This window comes from Charadrius vociferus, unplaced genomic scaffold (assembly GCF_000708025.1).
Source record: "Charadrius vociferus isolate BGI_N301 unplaced genomic scaffold, ASM70802v2 scaffold11, whole genome shotgun sequence".
NCBI classification, from domain to species: domain Eukaryota; kingdom Metazoa; phylum Chordata; class Aves; order Charadriiformes; family Charadriidae; genus Charadrius; species Charadrius vociferus.
Window position 1 is genome coordinate 105,487 of NW_009646846.1, and position 12,441 is coordinate 117,927.

General features: G+C 36.4%; 1 protein-coding gene across 1 annotated transcript in view; it reads right to left on the reverse strand.

Annotated features, from left to right (window-relative positions):
* MYCBP2 (MYC binding protein 2, E3 ubiquitin protein ligase) overlaps window positions 1-12,441 on the reverse strand; it is a 192,288-nt gene that overhangs the window by 35,805 nt on the left and 144,042 nt on the right. Inside the window, 4 exon segments of the mRNA XM_009894032.1 lie at window positions 644-811; window positions 1,499-1,743; window positions 2,564-2,733; window positions 4,015-5,658. Coding sequence (XP_009892334.1) covers window positions 644-811; window positions 1,499-1,743; window positions 2,564-2,733; window positions 4,015-5,658 — 2,227 coding nt within the window.

The following is a 12,441-nucleotide window of genomic DNA, read 5'->3' on the forward strand; positions in this document are numbered from 1 at the left end:
GCTGAAACTTCTCTTCAGAATGAAATCCTGAAAGGAGGATAACTGCTACTTCCTCTGAAAAGGCCATTAATCTGCACTAGTCAGTTGTCTTAACGAATAGAAACACAGGGAAAAAAAGGCTACATTTTCAAGGAGTTCGCAACAGCTTGGACCTTGCTCTTTAGATCACTTCTTCAGTTCTGCAATTCTGGAGATTCTGGAAAAATTCTATTTGTCTCTATGGGGAAATAAGCAGGCCTGATGTAAGGACTGTGGATAAATTTTCCCTGAGGTATGCTTGGAGTCCTTATCAATTTCTGAACAGACTTTTTTCATATTGAGGTTGTAAAACCAAGACCTTTCTAGAGAGAAGCAATTAGTTTGCATCACAGTTAAAAATCTCAAATCCGATTTGCAAACTTGCATTGCTAGAGGTTGAAAATATACTTGATATGCTATGATTCACTGAAGATATTTTTCTAACTACATCTTCATAAGATTTTGGCTTTTTTGCTGCTATTTCAGAGATTGATCTGGGCTGATCTGATACTTTAGATAATTAACTACAGCAAAGTTTTCCTTTTTCTTAAAAAAAAAAAAAAAAAAAGGTGTTATGCTAACGCTTTAGCATTTGTATGTAGTACTTAGAATTACAAGGAAGTACCTTGGGGGCATAGATTTCATGTTACTCTCTGGCTCTTCAAAGACATTAGGGCTTGCATCAGGAGTAACCGAGATGTACGGTGCAGGTACCGATGTTGAGCGCAGGTACCTCATCTCATCCTGAAAGAGGTTGTCATCCTGGTACCCAACAAAATTTTCGTGATGATGCCTACATCAAATGAGATTTTAAAATTAGAATTAAGGATTACAAGTTCCTGAAACACACACATAGACAAAAGTCCTTTGCCAATATACTTAGGCAGCCAACACTATTCATTTACTCCTCATCTAATACATTTAAGCTGGTTGTGACTTACAAGTGTTAGTGGAAAATATATGGCATTTTCAACCAACAGAGAGTGGGGATCACCCTTTGCTATCTTTCAATATTTTCACTAGGTATTTCCATTATGTATTTTAGGCCCAAATGTCTATCCATCATAAGCGTGAGACACTACAGTGAAATCTGCTTTGAAATACCAAGTAAGCACAGGTCCTCTGGTTTCCTTCTTACTATTTTTAACTGTGAAGAGAGAAAAGTAGCATATATGTCTGTTACTAATGCAGTAAGTGAAACTTTTCAGGAAATTCTAAGTTCTTTGGACAGGAACTAAAGTCTTGTTAAAAAATATTTAGCATCCAAAAGCTACTCCGGGTATATTTGATGCTTGGAGTAAATACAGTCTAAGAAATTGAACAACATCAGGGAAACAGAACAGAAAGACGAACAAATATCATAAAGAACTAGGAAAACATTTTTCTATGTAAGTTTTAGTTTAGTTTATACACACATTTTTATCCAACACTATAAATAGATGAGTATTAAAATCAGTATTTATAAACTTCCTTTAATTACCTTGCTAAAGTCTGTAGATAGAGACATGGCATTTTAATGGGAAAGTCTTCAGAAATTCCTTCTTTGACACTGGGAAGTTGAGATTGGAATGCCTTTGTAGGGTGATAGCACAGGATACTGGGCTCAGCAGCGCTACTCAGCGACAGTAAATACAGTGCATTGGCTTTAATCACTTGATGAGCTTCCATAGTTGGCAAGGCACGAGGAGTCTTAACTTGCATTGGTTTTCTCCTAGATTGTTTAATCTAAAGAAATTTTAAAAAGGTATATTTAAATTATACTTCATCATAGCAAGAGCTGACAATGTCACTTATACTAAAGTTGCTTGATTCTTCCTGTTATAAAATGTTTTGTTTTGCAAAATGGCACTTCTGTTATTTTCGTAACTTTGCAAACTTTTAATAAACAGCTGAAAGTTTTGATGTTTGCCTCAGGGTGAATTTTGTGTGCAAAATGTTTTAACAAATTTAGTTTCAAACATAAAGGTAAATTAACATTGTTCTGTTTATCTTAAAACCTCAATGTATTTGTATACTTTAAGCACGAGTTTGAAATTGGTCATGGAAGACCAACACAAGAAGAATACCTTTCATACTATTTCCATTAAAAATTGCTCTAGTTTACCCAATGTTTGGCATTTGTATCTAATGATCTGGATGAGTAAGATGATTAAAGAAACTAGAAACATATCAAGTTAAAACAGTACTCATATTTCAGTAAACAAAACAGAATTCAAAGTTAAATAAATTGACACATACTTCAACAAAATAGGTACTACATTCAATACTGCAGTTGTATTGGGATAAAAAAGAGAATTATCTTAAAAATTTGAAAACACTACTGTCTAAAGGGAAGAAATCTGGTTGGAAGAAATCTGGTCAGAATTAATCAGCAAAGTTTTATCTTACTGTTTTAAAGCTATCAATGACATAAGTGGATATTCCAAAACCTTCCAAAATTCTGAAGTGCCAAATTTTTAAACTGGCCCTATCTTATTTTCAAGTTGAGAACACAGTATTATTACACAGATAGAGAGCTAAACATATGAGGAAAAGATAAAAATACCTTCTCTCTTGCTGCTGCTTGCTTTTCACGGAGGTATTTTTCTCTGCATCGGTCACAAACCAAATACCAAGTGCTTCCTCCAATACCACCATCACCACAATTACCAGCCCATCCTCCACAAAAATGCCCGATGCTATTATAACCTTGGCCACCAGCATAACGGCCACAACCTACATCGGGGGAAAAAGATGAAAAAAACCAGTTATTTCAAAAGAAGGAGTATTAATATAATATTTATTACTGTGAAAGAGAGATCGAGAGGGGAAAGAAAGATGCTTTTTTTTCTGGCCTCATTTTCTTCTTTTCTCTATCTCTGAACTGATTAAAAACCAAGATGCATGTCCATGTGTCCCACCACTGTCCAAAGAATCCACACACACTATAGTTCTCAGGTTTTTACTATGAGCTTGTCCAAAGCATCAACAGCTCCCTGTTCAGACAGCTAAGTGATGGTAAAGTCAGTATTACATGTTAGCCAACATTATCTATAATTTAACAAACAGAACCCCCCCGTTTAACAAAGCTTAAAAGAGAATGAACTGCATTCCTTTGATGATTACTGTTTCTCAGAAAGATTCAGGGCATTGATAATTTCTGAATAATAACGTTCCTTAATTCTGCTTTAACTTTGCATACAGTACTAAAATGAGCCCATACAATATCAGCCTGAACTTCACTAACTGGAAAAATACTTAGTTATGTTTACAAGCTAGAAAACACAGAAATAATTTTGTCTTTAACAAGGCTACTTATTACTAGGTATATTGTAGCTAATCCCTTCTATTCGTGATCCCTTTTCTAAAGAAAACACAACTTATGTATCTTTTGAACTCAGCTAATGCCTAGCTAGCACTGGTTTACCTCATTTTCCTAAAATTAAACAAACTCCTGAAAAAAATTCAGTGACCCAGAGACAAAATAGCAGACTCGCATTGTATTTTACAATACAAATTGTCTAGAGACTCAAGATGGATTTAAACCAAAGAATTATGCCACTGATACCCAGTGCTGACAACAGATAAATTAAATCTTTCTCCTATTCACAGTTGAATAGTAATAGAAGACTTCTGACAACACAGAAACTCTAATTAACCAATGTCATACTTTTTATTTCATATTTTCTCAGCAGAGTTTCAAGTCCTGAAGAGTAACAACTGGTATGTTTCTGAAGAGCTACTGTTAAGTCAGTTCATTATTTTGGCCTTGTTTCCAACAACTTGCATCACCATCTTTAAAGCTCAGACCCATAACTACTTAAAGTTACATACACAGATGTGTAAATAATTTGTAAATAAGCATGTGTAAGTTTTAATTTAGCTTATACAGTCAACTGTGTTACAACGTTAGACAAGACAGTCTGACACACTTTCATAACAGTAACTAATACCAAAATATCTGTGTGCAATGTATTTAACAGATTGACAAGGGAATTAAAAAATACGTAATCTTACCTGGATGAGCTTGTCTCATGTGGTAAGTCACTGGATATGGATGGGATTCTCCACACAACTCACAGATGGTGTCTTTTTCAGGTCCTCCCACTGCAAGCTGAGCCATCTCACCAAAAAGATTTCCCCTTGGCCTAGTCTCAACCTTTTCTTTTTTCTTTTTCTCTTTTTTGGTTTTCTTGTTATCTTTGTCACTTTCCTTCTTCTTTAACACTGCGCAAGAACCAGGACTTGGAAAAATCATGTTTTGGGAAGCTGCTTTAATAGTCGCTAAAGAAATATCTTCCCAGAAAGCTACCAAGTGCTGCAGCGTTAATGGAAGAGGAGACTTAGATTTCATTGTGTGATGACTGGATGTTTCAAAGGAGGTAGTTTCAGTTTTTCCATCCTCACACTTTTCATGCAGAGGTGGTTCCTTTAACATGGAGAGGACTTTGTTTTTATTGATGCTACCCATTTTAGATATATCTGGTCCATGAGGTGAGATGTTGAACATGTTAAGAGCAGATGATATTTCCAGTGAATGTCTATTTTTCAACTTGGTTTCTTTTTCCTCTGCAGGTTGTTGAGTAAGACTGCTTCGTATTGGTGCGTGCTCTTTAGATAGTTCTGGATTAAACTTCAAAAAAGATGAACACGCCATCGCATCATGAACTATTCCTTCATGCCAAAGAAACGCCGCAAATACAGCTCTAGCACATTCTGCAACGGAGGGTGACATTGCTTGCTTGGCAGGCTCTACAGGCTTGGAACCATCTCCTTTGAAAAGGAAGCTGGATTTCTCCTTTTTGGGTCTTGTGTGCCTACCAGCACACTTACGGCTCACTTTGGGAGATGCTCTCATGTCTTGCTCATCTTTCAGTGGTGCTTTTCCTATACTGAAATGAACTTTATTAGAACCATCGTCCAGACTTCTGAATTCTGTGTTGTCTTCACAGGTGCTATCTGTAATGCTGTTAGTCTTTAAAGTACTTGAAGTACATACTTCAACTACCTCACTGTGAAGATTTTCTTGTACGACATGAGGGGAAGGAGCTCTATTTTCAGTTTCTGTAACAGGTTTTCCATCTTTTGCAATAATTTTTGGTTTGGGTGAAGTGGATCTCCCCCTTAAGGGTTCTGTTAGCGGTACCTTCTTTTTGCGAAGGGTGTCTGGATCTAATGTGTAAGAATCTGATTTGGAGCGTTCTCGAGGAGGATCAAGCTTTGTTTTTACAGGGGATGAAGGTTTCTGAGGTAGAGTTTTGTCATGGGGTGATGAAGATCGTGGAGAACTAGCACCAGATCTAACAGCTGTAAGTGTCTTTGTCTTTGGAGAAGACGACCGGGTTCCTGGCCCTGGAGATTCAGCTCTCAGACCAGTAGTTGTTCTTCCATCAGTTTTTAGTGTTTGCAAAGTGTTATGATTTGGAGACAAAGACCTGCTGTGAGAGTCTGACCGCAATTTTGCAGCATCTGATTTCAGCATAAGAGACTCACTGGCAGATAAGCCTTCTGTATTCCTAGGTTTCTTCTGGTCAGCAGCAGCTCTATTCATTCGCACATCAAGCTTGGGTGACCTGCTGTCAGCTCTGTGTTTTGATGACATGTCTGATTTTCCTGCTGGAGAAATAGGTCTAGCAGCTCCTGTGAAATTCATTCGGTCACCTGCATAGGATATTTTATAATTAAATTATTATATGTTGACAGTGATACCTTTAATAATAGAAAACAAGGATTAAAGACCTGAACACAAGATAACAATCAAAAACATGCTTCTGTTCACATCAAGATGAAAGAAAATATGAAGGGATTTTTTCCCACTAGAATATTTTCAATATATTTCTTCTCCCAAAGATACATATAAACAAGTGTTAGGAAATATTTACCGAGAAAACACTACTATGGAGGTATCAAAAGGCACGGTTCATTAGTTCCACAGAACACTAGTAAAGGACGCACAATTTACAACCTTAGTTAAAATGCCAGAAGTGAACTAAGTTTACTGCAGTCGCAACAGAAACCAGGGATTCTTTATTTATTATGTCTATGTGTGTTGGCCTGACTGTAACAACAGACTTGTAGAAAGGTCAATTGTATTTATTTTCTTTAACGCTCAAATGTCAGGAAACATAGGAAGTAAATACAACTATAAGACAAATTGGGTAAGAGGCTTACAAACATGCTTAAAATGATTCACATTGATAATCTGAGGTATCCACCTTTCTAAGACCACAAACTATCAATGTTCTACTACCAGAACACAAGCTGCTTAAAAAAAAACCCCACCTTTTTCAACCACTAAGTTAAACCACCAACTCTGGACTACGATGCCCTCTTATTTTGATTCACTGATTTATTGTACCTACACACATTGACTTTGTACACACATCTACAGAACTATAAAAACTATGGGTAGCTTAATATAAATACAGACAAAACAACTATATGCAAGTAAGTAGCTCATTAAAGCAATCCGCTTCTAATAATTCTGTGAACACAAGTCTCTCTTGTAGAATTGTATTTTGAAAATTCAAACAAGCAATGTTGAAATTAACGGCAATGCAGCAGTTGTGAATTAAATACAACTGTGTCTCCACAACGCATTACACTGCAAATTCTTGAATGTATAGTTAAGTCCTTCTGATTTGAATGGGTTTTCATTAGTTAAACGTGAAGAAGTTTCTCTAGTAAAGCTCGTAGAATTAGGTCATAGTACTTTGGATGATTTTATTATTCCAGACACTAAAAGGTTATTTCCACTCATTTGGGCACATTTTTTGGGAAATGACTATTTGGTAGAAAAAAAAAAGTTTGAATTAATCACAGAATATTTGCAAATTTGGACCTTAATTTCTAACGGGAACAGAGAGGACAGGCAGTCATCTTTTATCCAGTGCCTTCAGTATTTACTTAGAAGGTGGGAAATCTGTGTTTACTTCCTTCTGCATTACGGGATCTGAATCAACTGTTCTTCCAGTTCTCAATCATGAAGTCTTATCCCTATGCTAGAAAATATATAGAAGCACAGAGTGATCTCAAATTTTCCTACTATTGGATCTCACAATACAAAACCAAATGTTTTTCTTGGAGCAGTGTCTAGCAACCCAGATGTTTCTTCAGGCTACAAAACAATTATTTCTATTTTGGCACCTCCATATTTAAGTAGCTTATAATAAAACAAACAGCAACAGGAAAAAGTGAAGGACACCTATATTAGAGTACTTAACAAGCTTGAAAGTTAGGGTACTCTCCTGGCTTCCCAGGACATAGGACATGGTAGGAGCTCATACTTCTCTGTCGTTATTCTTTTTTCTTACAAGTTCTATCTATAGGGGGGGGGGGGGGGGGGTGCAAGGAGAAGGAAGAGGAAGAGAAGAAATAGCATGGTACATCATCGTTTATAAAATGATTGTTCTTGCTAAAAGAAAAAAGAATGAGTTTCTTAAATATCAGTCCAAGCGTTTTGCTCATGTCAGCTCAGTTATTCACCAATTCTACTGATGAGCTATTTTGAGATATCTACTTTGTGATATATGAATTCAGAAACCTAATTATAATTACTTTAATACATGCTTTTCCCAGAAACAAATGAAAAGATGAATTTAAGGTCTGCCAGATGAGAAAATACTCTAGATAGAACCTTTTACAGAATTCCTCATAAAGGAAAAATAGTGAAAAGACAACAATAGTCTTCTAAGAGGACATAAAACACTGCAAACCATTCAGCAAAGTAGCAAATTCAAAACACATGCATGACTAGTGAATATGAAGTAGAAAAACATTCTAGAACAAAACTGCTTATGAAAGGCATAGCTTAACAGTAGCTTCCAGCAATAAAAAACCCCCAAACTTATGTTTTTTTTAAAAGGAAAGGTTTGGACTTGAACATATACAGGTAAATTAGCATTCTAGACTATCAGCCAAAAAAAAAATAATCCCCCAAAATAAAAACTGCATAATCATCTAGCAAACTGCTTTATCTGTAAACAAGCAAAAAAAACCATATATTTTTCCCCTTTCTTCTTCCATATTTCATTTATCTATTGTTTGAAAAAAGATGTTGTTAGATTAGATTAACAGTCACCTTTCTGTTTACAACGCAGAAAGAGATAGCTAGATCACGTACCACAAGGTTGCTGCAACTCAGGAAGGCAACACTGAATGGTTATATCAAACAAGCTCCCAGCGAATACCAAACTTGAATGTTTACTTTCAAAACAATATTTTATTAAGTGAATGAAATGAAAATGAATGGAAGGAAAAAAACCCAAAAAACATTTTGAATGTAAAAATCTGAATAACCTTGCTATGTTGGCATGCATACCCACCCTTCAGTTTGTGAGAGAGAGATGAAATAGCAGAGGCAGGCCCAGCTACATCACTAGTTTTGTAAATACGCTCACGAGAAGCAAGGCAGCAGGATGGAGTTTCTACAGTGGAAAACAGTTGCACAGAAGCAGCACAGATTCAATGGAAAAAGCAGTAAAGATAAAAACAAGCATTTCAAATGATATGCATCTCCTTTATTCTGAATTCATTGTTTAGACTCCTACGTTAGCTTGAAGTGAGAAACAGTTACTTCAAAATGTTTTTCCTGATCTAAATCTTAAAAGAATAAAAGATCTTCTGTGATTTTTAGTATTAGTTTCTAGGATCTAAAAACACAGTATGTGTAGACTAGCCAATGAGATTTATGGTTTTTTATAAAATCCAGCAGTATTGAGTTTTGAACTAAACTCTGGTTTGAAATATCAACTTCTAATCTGTAAATTCAGGAAATTGAATTTGGCCATCTAGATGACCAATTCTCATATTCTTTTGAGAAAATTAGAGAACTTCTAGACGCTTATGTTGGAAAGTCTCACTAATCACTAGGAAGAATGAAGAAAAATATATTAAACCCACCAAAACTATTTGTTTTCAAATCTGAACACACCTCATCAATGTAACATTTTGAAAAACTTCACATATGTAATGTGAACTGTAGTTTCTCAATACTATCAAGAGACACGACTACCAGCAGAAGAGTTTCTATCAAACAGTATAGACATATAAACAAATCTGTATCAACCCTTAATTTTTTTTTTTTCTTAAGGCAAAATTAACAAAGTTAAATTCTGATATAATCCAAAATAATTTCAGTAGAATGTCTAACAACACCAAATCTGTTAGAGGTACAGCTCCAAATGAAACCTGGAGTGAGATAACAGCAGGGACTTTTAGTTTCAAGTCTATCGTTCTACTTTCCTATAATGTTTTTAATTCTAATTCCAATTCTTATTCCTTCCTTTAGAGAAAAAAAAAAAAAAGTCAAATTCTTACTGCATTAATAATTTTAAAGAGAATTTTTATGTTAGAAGATACTCTACAGAGTATCTTAGAGATACCCTTTTTTACAAATGGAATAAGGTAAGTGTATTGAAAGTAAGATATTTCAATTCCTGCACTGCTTAAGACATCTTTTTGTCTGGTACTACAGTTACTATCTTGTACACATTAATATATTAAAACCCCTGTCTTACGCAATGAGCTATAGCTGTAGACTCTACAATGAGAAGGTGTTCACACATTTGAAGTATGAATTTCATTTTTCAAAACAAGAAAATAATCCCTATTTTCTCAGTCCAATGTTAGCATAGATTTAAGAACACGATTACCTATTTTGATGCCTACAAATGATCTGGAGAGATCCAACACTAACTATAGAGCTTCTGAATAACAAGACGTCACTCCACCAATTTTTAAAGGTAAAATGCAGAAAAACACATTAAGAGCACAAAGTAGCCACAGAGGCAACCCTAAAATTTCATAGAATCACAGAATTGTCTAGGTTGGAAAGGACCTTTAAGATCGAGTCCAACCATATTTGATACACTAGCATTCCACTCTGTGAATAATTAAATGACAATTTTTACTAAATCCACTGTCATGAATGCATATTTACACTTCATTCTTTCATTCTAGGTTCGAGAATACTTACATTTTAAAATGTTGCCATCTAGTTTATTTTCAACAATGTAATACTTCTCAATCATTTCAAGGGGACTGTGGGTCGAAGAGAATGAGATTCCCACATAATCTCCTTGCTGCCTTGGCAAACAATTTCTATCTGGGATAACCAATCAGCCACAGGGACCAGTTTTTCGGTCAGGATTCCTTCTTTTTGGTCAGGATTCTTTTTTAATCACCCTCAAAGACTACAAAGACTTGAAATATAAGGTAGGCGAGGTCTGTCTCATATCACATTCAACTGTGACAGGGTATCTTTAGTCACACTCTTTACTTCAAGATGGAACTAGCTTGAAAAGCTACCCAATATAGAGACATAAGAGGCAGTTCAATCCCAAAAGCAGGATGCAGTCTTCTAACAGCCATGCCTTATTCCTCTGAGGAAACGCTGGTAAACCCATCCAGGAGGCATGACGCACCACCAACTGGCCCACGTTTGTCTTTTTTAAACGAACTCTAAAACAAACCGGTAAAATGCCTCTGGAAGAGTGGAGATAAGTTGACGTTTCCTCCGAAATGCCACTGCTTTTCTGCATGATGATGAAGAAAACCACTGACCTGCTTTTGCCCTTTTGCCTAAGCAATGGATGCCTCTTCAAAAAGAATGCATTCCTCTTTCGCTTGCTGTTACTGACATGGAAACTACAATACAGCTGTTAGCTGAACTTCCTCAAGCACTGCAATCAATGTATTTTTTTTTTGCATCCTGAAAACACCAAATGCCATAGTAACAGCTGGACAAAGACTTTTTTTTTTTTTTGTGAGTAAAAGAATATACTGAAGTCAACAAACATTTGAATATTAAATATTAAAGAGGGAGAGAAGTATTAGGTACTGTTATAGGAGGGGAATGAGTGAGTGAATGAAAGCAAAAGCTGAAACACAGCATCATTAGAGAAACATTAGCAACATCCTTTACGCAAAGGTAGGGTTTGGAGCACCAACACTTGAGCCAGTTAGGGTTATTAATTGAAAGAAGTGTTCTTGTGCTAGCAGGGTAGATAAAAATGATTCTATAATTTTATAATCCATAACTACAATTTTTGAAGATGTGATAAGACAAATTTATCTCTAAAGTAAAGCTTGACATAATTTATGCTCTTTCTCCAAACTTTACCATACCAGTCCCCCAGGGATGGTTTTGGGTTGACCTGGACAAACATATGCTTGGCACATATCTTTAATTATCAAATCTGTAAAGCCTAGGGCATGAAACCGTTTAACTTACTAGCTCAAATTTTCAGGAATGATGCTTTGGCAACACGCAGCATCTGAAAAAACAGTTAAACCAATAATCTCTGGCTGCTTCGTGTGACAAGTCATTTCAACACCATATGGAAGAGATCAGCGTGCTTGGTTAAGAATATTCTCTCCCTTCATTTTACTGAAACGCTACTGAGAAGGGTTACATGCTCCACGTGTGTGCTGGTCTTTTGTGTTTTCTTAAACTGGTCTCCACAGTTTAGGAAACAGTGATAGGAGCACTGCAGGCAAAGTCAGCAGTTCTAAATGCTCTGTAACTAGCACCTAGAAAGGAAGGGAACAAAATGAAAGTGGTAGCACAATACTAAAGGGCCAAGAAACTCCTGACACAAATGGTAGGGGCTGATCATATGCTGTGGGACCGTATGCATAGATTGGCAGGAAGCAGCCTGACAGGACACTATGAATGTATTGAACAGCATCTCAGCACTGCAGCTTCTGCCCAGACTGAGATGAGTCGGGAAGCAGTAGCTGTGCTGCGCAGTTGCTCAGGGAGCTGACAGGGCTGCAGCGGGAGAGGGAGAATGTGACAAATGAGGCTAATAACGTGGGTCCAAAGCCTCTTCAGCCTATAAAGCCGTTCTTCATTTGCAATAGCAACTCAGATGTGAGGAAACACAGCATAAAGGTCTAATGTTGGTGGCTGCGGTGTCTCACACTTCCCTCCCCAAGTTCCGAGTTCAACAGCCAATTGTGAAATTTTGATAACTGATGCCCGGCAAGATCCCGTTTGCCTGACTTGTCACATCTAAGGAGTTTTATGATCCAGCACACAGTGCTGAAGGTTGAGAAATGAGATCTTCCTTGATGCTCTAGGTTTCCACGCTTCACCTATGCTCAGAATTCAAGCAGAAATTTGAGTCTTCTGTGCCCTTCACAAAGTTCAAGGACAAATTAATCAAGCAACCAGTAATAATCTTGCAGCTATGGGAGGTTGCAGTCCTGAGCAAATCCGTTAATGATGATCTTACAAACTTCTCAGAAGCAAGCATACACAGGCTGGAGTAATTACAGACTGTTTTGTTGAAATAATTAAGGAAGAAACATACAGAAACTTATGCTCTTTCTGGAAAAAAAATCCTTGCTAAGATTCCAAGTCAATACAGCTGTTCCTGAACTCCAGGAAGGTTATGCCATCTCTTACAGCTTTTTTGGACTTTTAACTGAATAAAAGAC